General features: G+C 41.5%; 1 protein-coding gene across 1 annotated transcript in view; it reads left to right on the top strand.

The window, feature by feature from the left end:
• The first annotated feature begins 12,533 nt into the window (after positions 1 to 12,533).
• wdr82 (WD repeat domain 82) overlaps positions 12,534 to 21,469 on the top strand; it is a 32,857-nt gene continuing 23,921 nt past the window's right edge. Inside the window, exon 1 of the mRNA XM_073072643.1 lies at positions 12,534 to 12,876. Within this exon, the coding sequence (XP_072928744.1) occupies positions 12,716 to 12,876 (161 nt within the window). The 5' untranslated portion in view covers positions 12,534 to 12,715. The remainder of the gene's footprint in view (positions 12,877 to 21,469) is intronic.

Consider the following 21,469-nt stretch of genomic DNA (forward strand, 5'->3'; position numbering starts at 1 on the left):
GTCCTGTTTCTGGAACTCCAGTGGCTGTGTCCTGTAGTTGAGTCCTGATTCAACACCTGACCTATGACAGGATTTGTTTTCCTTGCAACAGTGAAAGTTGATGGTGGGGAATTCTGATAGAGGTATACCAAATTATGAGTTCCATGAATTAGCTGTGAGCTTTCCCCATAGTCAACTGGTATCTAAAACTAGAGTATATGGGAAGAGGTGGGTGGTTTAGAGAGGATCCAAGGAACAGCATTTACACCCTGGTTGGAATCTAGAATAAACTGCCTGAAGGGATGGTGGAAGAAGAGATTTTCTTCAAAGGAAGATACATTAGGAATTGGCATCCATCATTAAGGATTCTTGCCATCTGGGACATACCCTATTCTTGATATGCCCCACACTCAATTTCCTAGGAACATAATTGGATGTCTTGATAATCCATGAACACCACCTCACACTTCCCCCTTCACCTGGATTTACCTATTACCCAGTAGCTGATACTCCTGCCTTTTCTCTCTCTCCCCCCAGTCTGTTTATTCTATGGCTTATATTAAGAGTAAAATGGTGGTTAGGGAGAGTGTTAATACTCCTAGAGATCAGAAGGGCCACTGATTTCTTGAACCACAGGAAATGGTTGTTCAGATAAGGGAAGCAAGTAGATTTAGAGGATAGTCATAACAGGGAGTTGGCACTTGCAGCCTTACTAAGATGGATAAATCTCCAGGGCCTGATCATGCATTCTTGGACTTTGTCTCTAGAGGGGAAATTGCAGAGGCTCTTGTAGAGATATTTGCTTCTTCACTAGAAGATCACAAGTTCCTGAAGATTGGAAAGTGACCTGTTTTGTTCTCATTTTTAAAAAGGGGTAGCAAAGAGAAGCTAGGAAACTACAGGCTGGTCAGCCTGACATGAGTAGTGGGAAAGTTACTGGAGGGAATTCTAAGCGACAGGACCTACCAGCCTTTTGATCACTGGTGGAATTGCTCGGCTGCTGGGGACAGGAGACTGCCTTTTAAATCGCTGGTGGAATTACTCTGCTGTTGTAGAGGGGAGAGGCTGCTGCTGTGCTGGAGAATGTTACCTGGGTTTTTCTGCATTTTGAATATGGACTTGGACTAAGGACTTTTTTCAATCATATGGTTTTTGCATTCTATATTTTTCACCCAAGCTTTCTCATTGTGTTCAGGGGAGGGGGATTTGAGGGTTGATGTGACTGTTCTGGTTTTTGTTCCTTTTTTTGTGCAGGGAGGGAGGATTTGAGGGGTTGATCATTGTCCTGCTGTTAGTTTTGTGGCTATCTGGAGAAGAAGAATTTTGGAGTTGTATACTTTGATAATGTGGGTTTAGTACTTTTTTAAGGGATATAGGGGTTGGCACAACATCAAGGGCTGAAGGGCCTGTACTGTGCTGTACTATTCTAGTGAACTTTTGATTAGGAGTCAACATGGCTATCTGTGAGGGAAGTCATGCTTGATGAACCTTCTCGAGGTTTTGAAGAGGTAACAAAAAAAGGTAGATGAGTGTAAGGCAATAATGAGAAATTAAACTTTAGCAAGGCCTTCAACAAGATCTTGCTTGTAGGTAGGAAGCAGAGGATAGTGGTGAAGATTCTGACTCAGAATGGAAGTCGGTGACTCCTGGTGTGCCACAGGGGTTGGTGTTGGGACCCTTGTTATTTATATAAATTATTTGATGCCAATGCACAAGGCTTGATTGGTGAATTTGCCAATAACACAAAATTAGGTGTTAGGAAGGCTATCACAGATTACAAGAAGATCTTCATCAGTCAGGGAAGTGAGCTAAATAGTGGCAAATGGTTTTCAAGTGTGAGGTGATGCATTTTGGAAAGTCAAACCAGAATTCTCTCTGGTGTCTTGATTAACATTTAACCTTTAATTCACATTATCAACCAATTAATTCTGCTAGTTAAGCAGAAAGAAATGTCAAAGCCAAGTAAAAACCCACCATATAGATTTCCTTTCTCTCTTATGCCAGAAATGAAAATGATGGCAAACTCCAATTCACCAGTTCAAATGTGCAAGCCATTAAATATGTACTCTCTGGTGCTGCCAGGCAAGATGGCAGTGTAACTGGCTTTCAAACCACACAGAAGTATACCAGAAATCCAATTTCCCCAGTAATAAAACTTTAGAAGATTTCACCAACACACACAAAATGCTGGTGGAACACAGCAGGCCAGGCAGCATCTCTAAGGAGAAGCACTGTTGATGTTTTGGGCCGAGACCCTTTGTCAGGACTAACTGAAAGGAAAGATAGTAAGAGATTCAAAAGCAGTGGGGGGAGGGGGAAATGCAAAATGATAGGAGAAGACTGGTGGGGGTGGGATGAAGCTAAGAGCTGGAAAGGTGATTGGCAAAAGTGATACAGAGATGGAGAAGGGAAAGGATCATGGGACAGGAGGCCTAGGGAGAAAGAAAGGGGTGGGGAGAGAGCACCAGAGGGAGATGGAGAACAGGTGGAGTGATGGGCAGAGAGAAAAAACCCAACTAGATATGTCAGGAATGGGGCGAGGAGGGGCATTAATGGAAGTTGGAGAAGTCAACGTTCATGCCATCAGGTTGGAGGCTACCCAGCTGGTATATAAGGTGTTGTTCCTCCAACCTGAGTTTGGATTCATTTTGACAGTATAGAGGAGGCTATGGATAGACATATCAGAATGGGACGTGGAATTAAAATGTATGGCCACTGGGAGATCCTGCTTTCTCTGGCGGACTGAGCGTAGGTGCTCAGCCAAAAGGTCTCCCAGTCTGCGTCAGGTCTCACCAATATATAAAAGGCCGCACCGGACGCAATATACCACACCAGCCGATTCACAGGTGAAGTGTCGTCTCACCTGGAAGGACTGTCTGGGGCCCTGAATGGTGGTGAGGGAGGAAGAGTACAATGTCTGCTTACAAGGAAGATTTCACCAGTGCAAAAGCACATATATCCCCTTCAAAAGGCACATTCTTAACTGAAGATCTTTTCAAGTTTATTGTGATGTGCATAAATACCCAGGGTATAAAGGCCATGAGAATTAGCTTCCTGCTACAACAGCACAGTACATAACATACATGACAACTTCACATAAATTATAAATAACTCACATGGTAGAATAACTAAAAATAAGCAAAACAACATTAGTGAGGAAAATATTGTTTGTGGTAGTGTTAGGGTTTTTCAGTTTGATTCAAGAACCTGATGGCAGAGGAGAAGCAGCTTTGTTGAACCTCGAGGTGTGGGTCTTCAGGCTCCTGTACCTTCTGTCTAATAGCAACAATGGGAAGAGGACATGGCCTGGATAGTGGGGGTTTTAATGAGCAATGTCACCTTGCTGAGATGCTACATCTTGTAGATGTCCTTAATGTTGAGGAGATCTGTACCTGTGATAGAACTAGCTAAATCCACTACTATCTGTAGCCTCTTTTGTCCTATGCATTGGAATTCGGTTGGCCCATATTTGAAACTGCAGGGATCAATAAGCTGGATGATAGAACATAGAAGAGTACAGCACAGGAACAAGCCATTCAGCTCACAATGTTGTGCCAAAACTGCTAAAAAGCAAATCAAAAACACCCAAACACTAAACCCTCCTACCTACATCATGCCCATATCCCTCTGTCCTCCTTATATCCATATGCCTATCCAAACATCTTGTAAAAGCTTCTAATGTATTTGCTTCTACCACCATACCACACAGTGTATTCCAGGCATCCATGTTTCTCTGAGTGAAAAACTTACCCCTCACATCCCACTTGAACTTACTTCCTCTCAACTTCAATGCACACCCTCTGGTATTAGACATTTCAATGCTAGAACACATATACTCTTTGTCTACTCATTCTATGCCTCTCAAAAACTTATAAACCTCCATCAGATCTCCCCTCAGCAACTCCAAAGAAAACCAAAGTTTGTCCAGCCTCTCATGATACACCACATGCCCTCTAAACCAGATATATCCTGGTAAACCTCTTCTGCATCCTTTCCAAAGCCTCAAAATCCTTCCTATCGCAAGGCAACCTGAACTGTATGCAATACTCCAGATGTGGCCAAATGAGAAATTTATAAAGGCATTCTATAAGTCCTTCTTAACCATCTTATCAATTTGTGTAGCCACTTTCAAAGAGCTATGAATTTGGGTCCCAAGATCTCTCTGTTCAGCAACACTGTTAAGGATCTTCCCTTAACAGAGTTCTGTCTCCTTGCTTCTGGCCTTCCAAGATGCAACTCCTCACATTTATCTGGGTTAAACTCCATCTGCTGTTTCTCACAACTGATCTATATTGTGCTATATTCTTCACCAATCTTCTACACTATCAACAACTCCACAAATCTTGACATTTTCTGGAAACTTACTGACCCACCCATTTACATTTTCTTCCAGGTCACTAAAATACATCATGAACAGAAGAGATCCCAGGACGGATCCCTGCAGAACTCCACTAATTACAGACTTCTAGCTTGAATAAGTCCGTTCAACCACTATCCTTCTGTCTTCAATGTGCAAGCCAATTCTGAATCCAAACAGCCAATTTGCGGCAGACCCCATGCATCCTGATCTTCTGGACTAGCCTCCTAAGGGGGACTTTGTCAAATGCCTTACTAAAATCCATGTAGACTACATCCACTGCCCTACCGTCATCAATCTCTCTCATCACCTTGTCAAAAAACTCAATCAAGTTGGTAAGGCATGACTTACCATGCACAAATTAAGCCATGAGTTTCCAATGCTCATATATCCCATCCCAAAGAATTTTTTTCCAGCAATTTCCCCACAAATGACGTGAGACTCATTGGTCTATAGTTCCCAGGATTTTCCTTTGTTCTGCACCCTTCAATAACCTGAGGTAAATCCCATCAGGCCCTGAGGATTTATCCACATTAATAGTCATTAAGAGGCCCAACATTTCTTCCTCCTTGACCTCTAAATACCCTAATGTATTTATACACTCAGCAGTGATCTCCTGGTCCTCCATGACCTTTTCATTGGTAAATACTGAAGTAAAATACTTATTCCTCACTCCGCATCCAAGCTAATGTTCCCCCTTTTATCTTTGAGTGGTCCCACCCTCTCCCTAGTTTCATTCTTGCTTAATGTATATTTAGAGTGCCTTGGGATTCATCCTTATCCTACTTGCCAAGTACTTTTCATGGCCCCTCCTGGCTTTCCTAATTCTCTTATTTTGTTCTTTTCTGGCTTTTTATACTCATATGCTCTGTTTGATCCTAACTTCCAAAGCTTTACATACCTCTCCTTTTTCTTCTTGACTAAATTGGTCACCTCTCTGGACATCCAAGGTTCTCTTATTTTTACATTCCTGCCTGCCCTTCTAACAGGAATTGGTCTTTAAACACCCTCCTCATGTCTGATGTGGATTTGCCAGAGAAAGTATGTTCCCATATAACACTTTAGTTCCTTCCTGAGTTCAAACCCTGATTCGATGTGTGGAAGATTATAAATACCTGGGGATACGAATTGACAATAAACTGGACTGGTCAAAGAACACTGAGGCTGTCTACAAGAAGGGTCAGAGCCGTCTCTATTTCCTGAGGAGACTGAGGTCCTTTAACATCTGCCGGACGATGCTGAGGATGTTCTACGAGGCTGTGGTGGCCAGTGCTATCATGTTGCTGTTGTGTGCTGGGGCTGCAGGTAGCAGACACCAACAGAATCAACAAACTCATTCGTAAGGCCAGTGATGTTGTGGGGGTGGAAGCGGACTCTCTGACGGTGGTGTCTGAAAAGAGGATGCTGTCCAAGTTGCATGCCATCTTGGACAATGTCTCCCATCCACTCCATAATGTACTGGTTAGGCACAGGAGTACATTCAGCCAGAGACTCATTCCACCGAGATGTAACACTGAGCGTCATAGGAAGTCATTCCTGCCTGTGGCCAAAAAACTTTACAACTCCTCCCTCGGAGTGTCAGACACCCTGAGCCAATAGGCTGGTCCTGGACTTATTTCCACTTGGCATGATTAACTTATTTAATTATTTATGGTTTTATATTGCTATATTTCTACACTATTCTTGGTTGGCGTGGCTGTAACGAAACCCAGTTTCCCTCGGGATCAATAAAGTATGTCGGCCTGTCTGTAAGTGTGAGAACTTGTTCACTGTGGTGTTGTGTGAAGCCAGCTTGTTTGATCGGTATGTAAGGATCAATCAGAGGTAATATTCTGGATAAAAGATCTCAAGAAGTTTGTAGGTACGGCAGAGGAGATAAATGAGCGGTATCTTGTGGGATTGTCTGCAGGCTTTCCTGGTTTCGGTATCACAATGACTTTGACAAGTTTCCAAGTGTTGGAGTATTTTCCTTTTGTTTTGACATCAGTGCAATCGCTAGTTAGTCACTTGATACCCTCATCTCCAAGATGTTTCAGCATTTCTGGATAGATACTGTTGATGCTGGCAGCTTTTGCTGATTTAGTACTTTGCCAGCAGATTTTACTTTGGCTGAAGTTATTGTAAATGTAAGTGTGTCATCATTTTCTGGTGTGCTATTGTGAAGATTTTGGTATTCGTGTCTGACCTGTGTTTTGAGTTTATGATTATGATTTATGCTTTATATTTTGCTATTGTGTAGGCACTGACTCGATAATTGGTTTGTTGCTTTGGTGCTGGGTTGGGGTCTAGTTTTTTGAGGAGGGTTCATGCAGGTTTGCTGCAGTGAGTAAAGTCCATATTTTTGACAGTTCCATACATCTTCATCTGTTATTGTGGAATGATTTGAGGAAATTATTAGCTGTAGTTGTAAACTCTTGAAATAGTTCTTTGCTTTCTTTAGACCAACAAAGAATGTATTCTTGTTGATTACCTCTCGGCATTGCCTCTTTCATGCATTTTAGGATAAGTCTATGAAATCGGTGGTGGGGGGAGGTATTCTTCTACACTTATTGTCGACTTGCAAGATGAATTTTTCCCAGTTTGTTTTTCTGAAGTTCCATCTGGGTTTTGGGATAGAGAGATAAGTGGGTATTTGGGATCAAACCGTTATTAACACCAGCATGAGGAAAATCACCAAGGATTTCTCAAGTGCTGGTAGGGATTCAAGATGATTGTTTGTTGTTACAAAACAGAGATGCGGTGTGTAATTTTGTTGTCATCCAGCTGAGAAGAATGTCCCTTTATCTTTAGGATTGTATAGTAATTGAACATCGTGATTAGATGCCAATTGCTGATTGTTTCTCCAGCTGTGTTGTTTTCTGAGTACCCCCAGCCTGTATGATGATGTTGAAGTCTCCGAAGAATATTGCTGGGTGTTTGAATTTTGGTACTGGTGGATTTGGCCATCCCTCATTTGGAGGTTTATAGACATTATAGCATTAGAATTTCACCTATTTGAATAGTAGTGTTGTGGATATTATTACCTGGTGCGATGTTAGAGCTAGTAACTAATAAATGAGTTTTCAGCATAAATAGCTGTCCCATGTTTCTTGTGGAATACAGCTGTCACTCTATTATATCCCAATACCATGTCTCTAGATGGAGCAGAGGTTTCAGTAATGTGAACTTCTTAGAGGGCAACTACAATTCACATTTTGCCATTGACTTGCCTTTGACATTGAGTGATAATATTTTGATGTGAGTTTCCAGTGATCTTTGTGCTGGTTTGTTGTTAGAAAAGTTAACTTTGGGTGTTGAGCTTATAGAGTCCTGTACACTTTTCAAACATGGCGGACTCTGGGCACACAAATACGGACCTTCTTATTTTGGACAACAACTAAGCCAGTATATATTGAAAAGTTGGCTTGAATTGTGATGAAATGTGGTCTGGCAGGGGCAGATGCGAGTCTGTCTGTTCGGGAGCTAGGGTTGGATCAATCTTTGTCTAGCATCTTGTCCATAGCCGTTCCAACATGGGAGGCTCTGAGTTTGCATCATCTGATGGAGTCCTTGAAGCATGCAAGCCTCCACATAACGGCAACATGTTGATCCAGGTCATGGAGGGCCCTCTCGGTAGAGTAGTCCAAACTCAAAGCACATCACATTTTTATACCCTTGAGATCAAAGGTCCTTCAAGAGGACCATAACTTTGTTGTAGGGTTTGGAAGGTTGTGTGCCTCAACGACCTGGAGAGCTGTGTTGGCTAGAGTCAGGGCTTTATGCTTTGGCTCTTGGTTGGGTCAAAGGGCCAGACTGAGAGTGGTCCACCGATCCTCCAGGTTCAGAGGTTCAACTCAGGGCTAACAACCCTGACTAGTCAAACAAATTGTTACAGAAACAGCAATGAAGAATCCTTCTATATCTGTTGTTATGAACCCCGTAACTGGGTCACTTACCAGCAAAGATGGAGACGTCCGTTGAAGTCTGATGATACTATTTTTAACAGTATTTATTAGTAAAAATACACAAAAATAATATCAACGCAAATATACAGATAATATACGTCGTCAATACTAAATCTAAAAGTGCAGGTATAATAATAATCAATAAGAAATAAGCTCTATCGTTGTCTAGGGGATAATGAATTGTCCAATGGAAATATACAGTTCACTGCAGTTCCACAAGCAGCTGTCTTTTGGTTGTCGCTGTGTTGCACTTTGTTGGAGAGAGAGAGAAATAGGAATAGAATGGGAACAGTTACCGCTACGGGTTTTTCCAACCTTTATGATTTCGATCTGTCAGGTGTCTCTTTGTCGTGGTCGTTCAAATGTGACCTCTCCTTTAGCTACACCGTTCTTCCGTGATGAGCCCACCACCCTGGCAAGGGAGGACACACACGAGCTCTCACCGGCGTTCGCTATAAAACGCTGTCACTGGATTTCCAGCGTTTCTCCTGGTGCATCTAAAGGGGTTGTTCCCCAGACCCCTCTTTTATCCTTACTCACGGGGTCTCAGATGTCAATCAGGTTGGGATGATGCAATCCCTCAACCAGACCACTCTGGTTGTCCCCTGAGGGTTTTCAATGAATAGTACAGTACTCAGTACACAATTCTGTCTCCAAGAGACAATGGCCGTTATCAGTGGTTCCGTTTCGCTGAGGTCAGGACACATTCCAAACCTTGTGTATTCTGGACGTCTCTCTCTCATTTCCTGGGTCTCAGACCCGAATTAATAGCGATCTTGCGATTCTCAAAAAGGAGGGGGCGACTTTGTACCCTTCAGCCCCTCAGAGTTGCTTCACATTCATAACACTGTATGTAACAGTATGGATAGACAGAGAAGGACCTTCATATCTGCCTAAGTTTCAGTGGCACAATGGGCAGTAAGTTAAGATCAAAGGTAACATCAGGTACTTCAATACTATTTCAATAGTTACAATAACATTGTAATATTTAGGTTGACAATGCTTTATTTGAATTACATAACTACAGTGGCAGACACCCCTGAATGTTCAAACACCTTTGCTGGGATACAGTAATTCACACAGATGGCCTAAAAGCTTCAGGGGACAGAGATCCCTGACACCCAAAATTAATGCTGTTTTGGCTGACTCTCTGAGTACACAAATATTTCAACTATTGATAGATCAATTATACCCCTACCATGTTTGATGTGCTATGTAACAAAACCAGTCTGGTCACAAACTTGGTCACAATCGTGTAAGTAACTTAGCCAGTGTTGCCTGGTTTGATGCAGGCCAAATGACACAACCCTTTTCACTAACATTTGGATGACACAGGCGAGAATGTCTTATGGTCACTCCACTTTGCAAACCATATGTCTTGAGCAGCCAGTCTCCATGCTGTGGGCCAGCAGCCCATGTTCTGTAGAAAGTGCTGTTTATTTGTAAAGCTGTCCTTTAATTTCAGATTAATTACTGCTTACAATTTACATTAAGAACTGAAGACTGGTTCTTGTTTGAATTATAATCTGCTCTATTCAAATAACTCCAGAATACTCCCTAGCAAGAAAAATAAGAAAAAGTAATATAAATGGCACAATTATAAAAGTGATATAAAAATGGAGGGGTCAGATATGCTTATTTTGTTGAAAGTGGTTAGGCAGGTTTCATGAGAATAAATATTACAGGACATTGAATTTTATTTACAAGTACACACCTGGCATGTTCTGTCTAGTTCAAATCACCACACTTTGGACTGACATAATGACACTGGAGAAGGTAAAACAGAAATTTCTGAAGAAAAAGGGACTTCAGTTATGTGGATAGATTGGAGAAGCTGTGTTTATTCCCTTTGCAACAGATGGAGTTGATCGAGGATAACAAAGGTGGAAGGCAGGTAGTGTTGAGGAAGTAGATAGACTGCAGAAGGATTCAGACAGATTAGGAGAATGGCCAAAGAAGTGACAGATGGAATACAGTGATAGGAAGTGTATGGTCACATATTTTGGTAGAAGGAATCAAAGCACAGACAATTTTCCAAATGGAGAGAATGAAAGGCTTATTGTATGAGGAGCGATTGATAGCTCTGGTTCTTTACTTGCTGGAATTTAGAAGAATGAGGGGGGAATTGTATTGAAACCTATCGAATGTTGAAAGGACTTGATGGAGTGGATGTGGAGAGGATGTTTCCTCAGGTCGGGGAGTCTAGGATTAGAGGGCACAGCCTCTCAGCCTAGAGAAAAGGCAGGAGAATGCGGTTGAGAGGGAAATAGATCAGCCATGATGAAATGGCCTAATTCTGCTCCTATGGGCTTTATGGTCTTTTCATTCGAGAGATGTGGGCATTGCAGGCTGAAACAGCACTTAATTGCTTATCACTAGTTGCCTTTGAAAAGGTGATGGTGCAAAGCCTTCTTAAATTGCTTTATTTTAAAATTATGAAGGAACTAGCTGAAGAAGACAGGGAAATATAGTTCCCATTTTAAGAAGGGGAGACAAATGACAGCAGAAGGGACAGGAATGGCTATAGGTTGTCAGAATGAATTTGCTCTTTAAAAAAAGGCATATATTGCGACACACACAAAATGCTAGAGGAACTCAGCAGGCCGGGCAGCATTTATGGAGGGGAATAAACTGTTGCGTTTTGGACTGAGTCCCTTCATCACGACTGAAAAAGAAGGTGGAAGACTCAGCCTGAAACCGACTGTTTATTCTCCTCCATTGATGCTGCCTGACTTGCTGAGTTCCTCCAGCACTGTGTTCCTCTGGATTTTCACAATCACGATCTCTTGTGTTTATAATACATTGCTACAGATAGTAAACATGTCAGATTTCATAATATGCAAGGGAAACAAGATATTTAAAGAAGAAAAAAAAAGACCTTATCTCCATCTTAAACAGGCAACTTTTCCCTCACTTATTGACTCCCTTAGTTCTAGGTTTTCCCATCAAAGGAAACAATCTCTGCACATCCATGCTATGAAGCTTTCTCAGGATCCAATCTAGTCCCTTATCCCTTTTAAACTCCAACAGATATAAGCCAAGCCTGTCTAACCCTTTCTCATCAGTCTTCAAGGAAACATTGCTGTACCTTTGTAAAACACTGATTCAGCTCAACTGAAATGTCATGTTTAATTCTTGATGCCACATTGGTGTGTAGCCATGAGATAATGTCCAGAAAAAGAAAATAATGGTTACTGTGATCAAGGGTTAGAATGATAGATAAGAATCTGATATCAGATATTCATCTGTATAGCTTGGAAAGCTGTTTTCTAATGTATCTCGGTATCTATGATAACAAATAAAAAGTCAAAAAATGCTGGAGTAACTCAGCAGATCAGACAGCATCTATGGAGGAAAACCTTGATTAACCCATCATCCATGAGCTCCTGTTTATCCCCTCCCCTACTCTTTTATTCTGGCAGCTGCACCCTTTCTTTCCAATCCTGATGAAGGGTCTCCACTGCTTGTTTTCTTCCATTGCTGCAGTCTGACCCACTTCCAACAATGACAGAGTCACAAAGCAATACAGCAGGGACTAGTCCACACAGGCTACATTGCTCACCTAGCCAGCCCTAATTTCCTGCATTTGGTCTGTATCACTCCAAATCCCACCCCTTCGTGTACCTACCTAACTGCTTTTTAAATTATACCATTGTACCAGTCTCTGACAGCCTATTTCATATTACTGACAACCCTCTGTATAAAAAAAAAGTTGTTCCTACATCGTTTTTATTTTATTTGTTTTAGTTTAAAGATACAGCACTGTACAGGCCTGTCCAACTGCCCAGCAATCCACGGATTTAATCCCTAGCCTAACACAGCACAATTTATTATGACCAGTTAACTAACTGATTGTCTTTGAACTGTGGGAGGAAACTGGAACATGCCCTTTTGCTCTATTTATTTATTTATTGTAACCTAATATAATTTTTGTGTCTTGGACTGTATTGCTACAAATTTCATGACATCTGTCAGGTTAATAAACTTGATTCTGTTTTCCACTGTATCTCCTAATATGTAACAATAACAAACCAGTTTACAAAACCGTTTTTCACTGTATTTTGGTGGGCATGACAATGATAAACCAATACCAAAAATACTGATATGAAGGATGGTAGATGAGAGCATATAGTCTGCTCTTATAATGGGTACCTCCTGTACTGCTACCATTCCGCCCTTGCCTGCCAAACAGCGCCGTGGCGTTTCGGGCCATGGCGGGTTCCCGCCAACTCCCACAATGCCCCACGCGGGAGGCGGCGGCGGTGGTTTGAGGCGGGCCGGCTCTGCGCCGCCATTTTACCCGCTGCCGTTGATGCACTCTGCTTCATTTTAGAGCAAGGAGGCTTTTCTATCCGTGGCGGCGCCGAACCTGTGATTGCCTCCCTTCCCCTTCAACTCCTTTCTTCATCACGGCGTCCGGTTGGAGGGGAAGGAGATGAAGTTGACGGATAACGTACTGCGTAGTTTCCGAGTGGCCAAGGTGTTCCGGGAGAATACAGACAAGATCAACTGCTTTGACTTTTCCCCAAATGGCGAGACGCTCATCTCCAGCAGCGACGACGACTCCATCGTCCTGTACGACTGCCAGGAGGGCAAGTGAGTGAAATGACTGTCTTTTAAATCCCCTTTCTCCTTCCACTCAACCCGAGTTCAGATATCACTGAGCACGTTGCCTCCGAGGCCTGCGGATCTCGGCTTCGATTTTCACAAAGGCCGGACTAGTTTCCCGAGGGAGGCGGGGTGACAAGCCCAGGCCCAGACTGTAGTAGCAGCTGGAAAATCAGTTGTTATATATCATATTTATAAAGCCTGCAGGTTTGATATTGTGATAACCACTAAACTAGAATGCAAGTCAGTTTGCTTTGATCCCCTGGGACTGCCTGAGGTTAATATATCTACTCTTGGAACGGATAGGGAAATTTTGAATTATATAGGTAGAGATTGGTTTAATACCAGTAATAGTATCATCTTTAACCTTTAATTTCCTGGACGTGGTATTGGGATTTCTTCATTAAAAATCTGTACCAGGTTTTTCCAGTGCTTCATTTAAGTGGGTAATTGTGTAAATTGAGGCATTAAAGTTAGCAATATAAGTAACAGCGCATACATTATGACAGGAAGGAAAAGAACCTGCATGTATATGGTGCTTTCAATGTTGCAAAGTGAGTTCCAAGACGCCTCACTAAGTATATCCACGCCGAGTCAGAGGAGGAGCTGCAAGTGAACGCAGGATCCTGGGGCTGGGCTAATGGTCCATGTGTGAAAGCAACGTTTAGGAAAATAGTTTGGAAGCTTATGAACAAGGTAACGCGGTAACAATAGAGAGGCGAAAAATCTGTATATTTGTTTTGGTGGAGGTGTGGATGCTTGTGAGCCCTGAGTAGAAAGTGGTTATGGGGCTGAAAAGGTTAAAGTTAATAGGCAAGGTTCTAATGTGACTTAAGTGTATCTGTACTGTGTGCATCTTTAAGAATTGTTTGATTTCCTTAATATTTATTTTATATTTATTTTGCTACAATGTTGTGATTACTGCTCATTCCTTATATAAATCTTAAAACATTAACGCACGTACTTTAATTATATTTGTTGACCTCTAACTATTAATGCTACTTGTAATTTTAGGGTCACTGGAAAGAGTTGTATTAATAAAGTTAATTTTGCATAGCCGTAATGTTGGTCGCACCAATGCACACTTAAGCATGTAGGAATTTAGGAGAATGAATGTTATGACTGATTTAATGTGCCAAATTTCTTGTTCTTGTGCATTGAGTTTTAGCTATTTGTTCTGTCATATTTATAATTAGATTAAAATGGAATGTGAGTGGTACAGGGATGGTGGGTCCCACACTTTTTTGTTTTGCACTGTGATTTCCATATGTTTTTACCACTGCAACCAAGATTGTTGAGAGTCTGTGAGAGCAAGATAGTAAGTACATTTGGCTCAAAGGATAAATCTCTTCAGTGACCCAGTTTCTTTTCTTTCTGGATGGTAAAAGATTTGGTGCAGCTTAATATTGGTTGATAGTTTTAGATGGTTAAGTGGAGATGCTGATTTGTACTTAGAGCTTGTGATATGCCACAGTTGGTTATTTAACAGAGAATGAATGTGTTGCTGTCTTTTATATTTAGCTGCCATCATGTAACTGGACCATTGTGACTGATCAGAGCAATTCTTTTTCAGTCTCCCTATTTCTTCACACTTTTGTATGAAGAATGCCTTTCTATGTGGTCATTCACTAGTGATGACTGCCTCAGATATTCCAGCCTTTACTACACAGACTGGGTGGGAAAATTTACTTCCATGAAGGTCAGTAAGCTTTTCAGCACATAAAGTTGCAAGAGAAAGTTTGTGAACCCTTTTCAGTTACCTGTTTTTTTGCATTAATTACAAGTGTCCCCCGTTTTTGGAATGTTCTCTTTATAACACCTCGCTGTTACGAAAGACCTACTTTAGTTACCTGTTTTCGTTAACAGAAGGTGTTTCCACTGTTATGACAAAAGGCAATGCGTGTGTCGAGCAGCCAAGCTCCTCCCCCAGAACTGCATTCTAGCTGGCATTGCTTAAACACGTGCCTGTGAGCATTTGTGCTTTATGTCGATTTATTTTGTGCATCGGAAAAGGTATTGGAAAAGCCTAAAAGGTGTTCCACTTGGTGTAAAGCATTAAGCGTTTCGATTGTGGTGAACGAAGTAAGGATAAAGTGAGTTTGGCTTGTGGAAGTTGATGAAGATAATGTTGAAGAGGTTTTGGCATCCCATGACCAAGAACTGACAGTTGAACTGATGAAGAGGAAAGGATAACAATTGAAGCTGAGTGCAGTAACGAATGGCCCAAAAGTGAAGTCGTCCAGGAACTGAACGTGGAGCAATTGCGTGATATTTTTGCTGCAATTGACAACGCTGCAATGATTGCAGAAAAGCATGACTTTACTTTTGAAAGGGTACATAGGTTTAGGGCATATTTGCAGGATGGTTTGAGTGTTTACAAAGAATTGTATGATAGAAAAATACGTGAGGCTAAGCAGTCAAGCATACTATCATCTTTCAAGCCTTCCACAGCAGACGACGAAACTCGACCTTCGACATCGAGGCAGGCAGACATAGAAGAAGATGACCTGCCTGCCCTGATGGAAACAGATGACGATGAGATGAGAAGTAAGCATGCAGGTACAACAGGCAGTGAAGAAAGCTAATGGCATGTTGGCCATGCAAGCGAAGTTGAGTATAGGAACAAAGAGGTCCTTCTGCAGTTGTACAGGGCCCTGGTGGGACCTGGAGTACATTTGACCCTCCTTATCCGTGAGGGATTGGTTCCGGGACCCCTCGCGGGTACCAAAATTCGCTGATGCTCAAGTCCCTTATTTAACCTGTCTTAGTGGTGGTGGACATTAGGACCCAGCGGCAGAGATCTGAATCCGCAGTGTTTCTGTCACGAAAATAATCACGATAACAATCGAAAATAAAGTGGAGATAATAAAGCAATCAGAAAGAGGTGAAACGCCATCGGTCATTCAAAAAGCATTAGGCTACGTCGGTCAATTACCGAAACAATTTTAAAGGATAAAGTGAGAAAGCTACAATTATTATGAAGCAACGAAGTGGTTTAATTTTTGGGTTTTTGATCCTCCACATCAACCCGGCACGGTGGGGAGTGCACTCCGTATTGATTTGTCACTAGATCGAACTCGAGAACTTCCCAAGCCCGGCATTGAAACATACATTCTTAAGTGCTTTATATGCATAGAAAGGTAAAATATATACTATATACGAATGCAAACATTTGACTAACTGACACCAGATGTACCTGTTCCGACTTACTTAGTAAGAGAACTTGCGATTTTTTAAATATACCGATCCACGATAACCTACGCACATCTTCCCATACATCCTCCCGTATACTTTAAATCATCTCTAGATTGCTTATAATACCTAATACAATGTAAATACTATGTAAAATAGTTGTTATACTGCATTGTTTTGGGAATAATGACAAGAAACAAAGGTCTGTACGTGCTCGAACAACAAGTGCTGGAAGAGCACTTCCGGGTTTTCGCGATTCGTGGTTGGTTGAATCTGCGGATAAGGAGGGCCGACTGTATTGTGTTCAGTCTTGGTCTCCAAATTTGAGGAAGGACATTCTTGCTATTGAGGGAGTGCAGTGTAGGTTCACGAGGTTAATTCCCGGGATGGCGGGACTGTCATATGTTGAAAGATTGGAGCAACTGGGCTTGTATACACTGGAATTTAGAAGGATGAGAGGGGATCTGATTGAAACATATAAGATTAATAAGGGATTGGACACGCTAGAGGCAGGAAACATGTTCCTGATGTTGGGGGAGTCCAGAACCAGAGGCCACAGTTTAAGAATAAGGGGTAGGCCATTTAGAACAGTTGAGGAAAACCTTTTTCACCCAGAGAGTTGTGGATCTATGGAATGCTCTGCCTCAGAAGGCAGTGGAGGCCAATTCTCTGGATGCTTTCAAGAGAGAGTTAGAGCTCAAAGATAGCGGAGTCAAGGGATATGGGGAGAAGGCAGGAACGGGGTACTGATGATCAGCCACGGTGGTGCTGGCTCAAAGGGCTGAATGGCCTAGTCCTGCACTTATTGTCTATTGACACCCCAGTCTCCTCTACCTCCCACCACCCCAACCTCCGACGACTCAGCCTAACACACCATCATCAGTGTGCTCACTGTCTTCCGGATTCCAGTAAGTGAAACTACACTGGATGTACATTATTTCTACTTTATATCAGCTGTGTATTTTAATGCATTATTTGGTATGATTTGGCATCTTCATAGCTTAAAGGTTACTGGAAAGAGTGCTTGCACTGTGTGTTTCTGCCGAGAGCACTTGCGCCAAGTCTTTCTGCCGAGAGCACTTGCGCCAAGTCTTTCTGCCGTGAGCGTAAGGGTGTCACACAAAGAACCCAAGCATTGCTGAAGGAGGTGAAGAAGAACCCAAAGGTTAACAGCAAAAGACCTGCAGAAATCTCTAGACATTGCTAAAATCTAGAGAAACACTGAATAAGTATGGTGCTCATGGATGGGCACCATGGAGGAAACCACTGCTCACAAAAAAAACAGTGCTGCATGTCTCAAGTTTGCAAAAGACTACCTGAATGTTCTACAACACATAGTTCTATAGACAGATGGGCAAAAGTTGAACTTTGGCAGTCTATGTTCGGAAAAAGAGCACTGCATATAGAACGTAATGGTTTGGGGCTGCTTTTCTGCCTCGGGCCCTGGGAAGCTTGCAATCATTGAGGGAGCAATGAATTCAAAATTGTATCAAGACACTTTACAGGAGGATGTCAGGGTAGTAGTCCATCACCTGAAGCTTAATAGAAGTTGGATGATGCAACAAGATAATGATCAGAAACACGAGTAGATCAGCAACAGAGTGGTTTAAAAAGAGGAAAATTCTTGTTTTGGAATGGCAAAGTCAGAATCCAGACCTTAACCCGATTGAGATGCTGTGGCATGACCTGAAGAGGGCTGTTCATGAAAGATATATGAATATTAAAAACCTGATATAGAAATATTAATGAACTGAAGCAGTCATGTATGAAGGGATAGTACAGTATAAAATTCCTCCTATCTATTGTGCAAGTGTGATCAGCTGCTACAGGAGACATTTGGTGGAGGTTTGTTGCTGCCAGAGCAGGCTCTACTAGTTACTAAATTTGAGGGTTCACAGACTTTTCCCGGCCGAGACTGTGAATGATTAAACAGTGTGTTTAAATGTGTGAAAATGTACAATTGTTTGTGTTATTAGTTTAGGCAGATTGTGTTTGTCCATTATTGTGACTTAGATGAAGATCAGATCACATTTTATGAGTAATTAATGCCAAAAACCAGGTAATTGCAAAGGGTTCACAAACTTTTTCTTACAACTATGCACTTGGAGATGACCAGTACTCAAGTCCTGGAAACATTAAAAAAGAGATAACTGGTTCATTATTTTTTATTGGTAGTTTTGTCAAAATTACTGATGCTAACCCACAAATTGATGTTTCCTGCTTGCTCATCATCCCAGCTGTCAAGTTTGGGACCATTTTGTAGATTAGCATATCAGCAAAAATACTGGATGCCAAACTAGAATGCAGTGCCTTGGCTGTGTAATAAATGTGTAATAAGTCATGTATTTAAATAGAACACAGAACAAATTGGAACACTAACAATACTGCTAATGTACTATAAATGGGTATTAGTTACTAATGATTATCGATGAAGGAACTTATCCGGTGTATACTGCCTTGTTCTTCTGTAAATGAACAAAATCATTGCAGACACCTAGTACAGATAATGGACTGCCTTCAAACAGAGCTTTTGAGAATTGCTCAAGTCATCCAAATCCTTGTTTTTATTGTAACATTCAAGATGATTGTCAATACTTTCAATAGCTTCGTAGTTCTTGTTGAAGTATTGAAATTGTTTATTTTCTACAAATTCCAAGCCTGACTGAAATCGTTGTGAGCAAAGCAGTTTGGAATTATTATATTGTTTATTTCTCCCCTACCATCAGTGACAAAAATCACTGCTTTTTGAACACAACCACACGCAACTGATGCTATTTTAAAGAAGCGCCTACTCTAAGCATGGTGTAGTGTCTTAACAGTCATGCAAGTGGACACAACTGATGCCATTTAGAAACTGTTTGGCAGCAGTCTCCTGTCCCAAATAAGCAACTGCCCCGGTTTACCAATGGCCCAATTAACCAGAATCTTTTATTGCCTGGTGGTAGTTTTGAGCCCAGAAATTTTTCAATAAGTGGGATGACTTGTCCTACTTTTCAGCAATATGCAAAATCTTTTCCACTAATCTTAACTTCAAAGTGAGTGCCCAAAGGTAGGAGGGAAAAAAGGCAAAGAGAAATTTGAGATGAGGTGGAAGCAAAGTTAGTTGGAGAATGAAATTCGTACAGTATCTGAGGATCTCAAGATAGCGTTAGCAATCCACAATTTCCTACAGACAGTTCATGAAATTACTACTTTAACAACTTTCAAATATGATTCTACTACTAAGCTGCATGCATTTGGAGTCTGATTTACATTTTGCTGGTGTGCCTTTCTGGCACTGCTGTCTGTCTCCAAGGTTAATGAGATTGGGAGTGGAGTTTGTGGCCTGGAATGTGGGATAGGGGTGTGAGCCTGTGATAGGCTCCATTGGTTTTCTCTGATTGAGACGTTGAGCAAGGTCGTAATTAATGGAAACTAAAGCAGAGGATATGTGCTATCTACCTACGTTTGTTCCATCTTTCTTTTCCTCTCAGTAGCTGCTGTTGTAGGAAAGTACAGGAACCCTGAGACATTGTGGAACCACATTGCAAGGATTGTGGCTGAGGACTCATGAGGTTTATGTTGTATGGGTTTCTGTATTCTGTTACTTTTTTGCAGTTGTTGAGCAGTTGATAGGGGACTTTGGTGAAGAAAGGCTCTGTGGCCTGCAGTCAGCTAGCAGTGTGGCATTGAACTGAACTAGAAAGAATACTCCAGCTCTCCTGGTTTAATGTTTGATATTTTATGTGTGTATGGTGTTTTTTTTTTGCTGATTGTGCCTTCTGTTTTTTCATGTGTCGTGTTTAATGATATCTTTAAACGGGTTCCATGGTGTTTCTTTGTTTCCTGACTGCTGGCTGAAGGACGAATTGGAGAGTTGTATTCTGTATGCATACTTTATTAAATGTACTTTGAATCTTTGGATATGAACTGTCATTTTGGTCACCAGGTCTATTTTCAACTTTTTCCATGTCTTCACTAATTTGTCTGCATTAGGGTTGTGCCATCTATGCCTATTAACTTGCACCTGATTCCACCACATTCTCTGTCATTATGTTCTGAACCACCTTTTTTTAAAAAAAACATCTCATTTTAACTTGCCTACCTCTCACCTTAAATCCATTCCCATTTGTTTTTCATGCTGTAATCAAGGGAAAACTATCTGTCCAATCTAGAGAAACTTGTGATATAGAACATAGAATAGTACAGCACAGTACAGGCACTTTGGCCCACAATGTTGTGCCGACCCTTAAACCCTACCTCCCATATAACCTCCCACCTTAAATTCCTCCATATACCTGTCTAGTAGTCTCTTAAACTTCACTAGTATATCTGCCTCCACCACTGACTCAGGCAGTGCATTCCACACACCAACCACTCTCTGGTTAAAAAAAAACCTTCCTCAAATATCCCCCTTGAACTTCCCACCCCTAACCTTAAAGCTCTTTGTATTGAGCAGTGGTGCCCCGGGGAAAAGGCGCTGGCTGTCCACTCTATCTATATTCCTCTTAATATCTTGTATACCTTGTGATAAATTGGGAACTTCTGTGGAGTTTAGATATTTAGACAGGGAAAACCAAATCTTGAAGAGATGTTGTAGGTGCAGGAAGGTCAAAATGTTGACCTTGGTTTTGCTTTTGTAATGAATTTTCATTAGTGAAATATTGCACTAAAGCTGACTGCAGTGTTAGAAAATGCATAGTTAAATGTGGAAATTGGGAATGACTGATCTGATTTTTTTGTGCATGCACTGTTACACTGTATTCTCTGATGTAGCCTATAGCCATTAATGATTTGACAACAGCTTGTGTTTTTATGAAGTGTTAAGCTGCTCAGTAGTTGGATACCTATGAGGAGAGTTTCCTTGTGGCAATTCGCATGAATTTTTAATTCTACCGTAAATTCCGGTGTATAAGCTGAGAATTTGGCTCTAAATTTTGGTCCTAAAGTTAGGGGGGTCAGCATATACAGAGGGTGCCAACTTTGGAAAAACGAATACACGGAAGACAGGTCGTATTTATTGGCTGTTTTTGAGTCAAATTTGTTCCACTGTCGACACATGAATTCTTTGGTTTGTTTAAACTCACATCTAGTGGCTGGAGCACGGACATCAAACCACCAGGGATGACTGCAATGCCCGTATTTTCAGCTTTCGATGCTGCTTTTGTCTCATCTGACAAGTGTGCTTTGAACATGTCCCAGACAAGTAGTGGCTTTTCCTTCCTGAAACCTTAGGGACATCGATGCCACACCTCTTTGACCCACTTCAAGCAACCCACTTCATCCATCCTGCAGCATTCTTGAACGTAAACAACACCCTGCGGGAATTTTCTGAGCAATTTTTGTTTTGTCTCAACACAAGATCACGTCTGTTCATAAATGGGGTGCACCAACTTTGCGTAACTTTGAA

Source organism: Hemitrygon akajei, chromosome 19 (assembly GCF_048418815.1).
Source record: "Hemitrygon akajei chromosome 19, sHemAka1.3, whole genome shotgun sequence".
In the NCBI taxonomy this organism is placed as follows: domain Eukaryota; kingdom Metazoa; phylum Chordata; class Chondrichthyes; order Myliobatiformes; family Dasyatidae; genus Hemitrygon; species Hemitrygon akajei.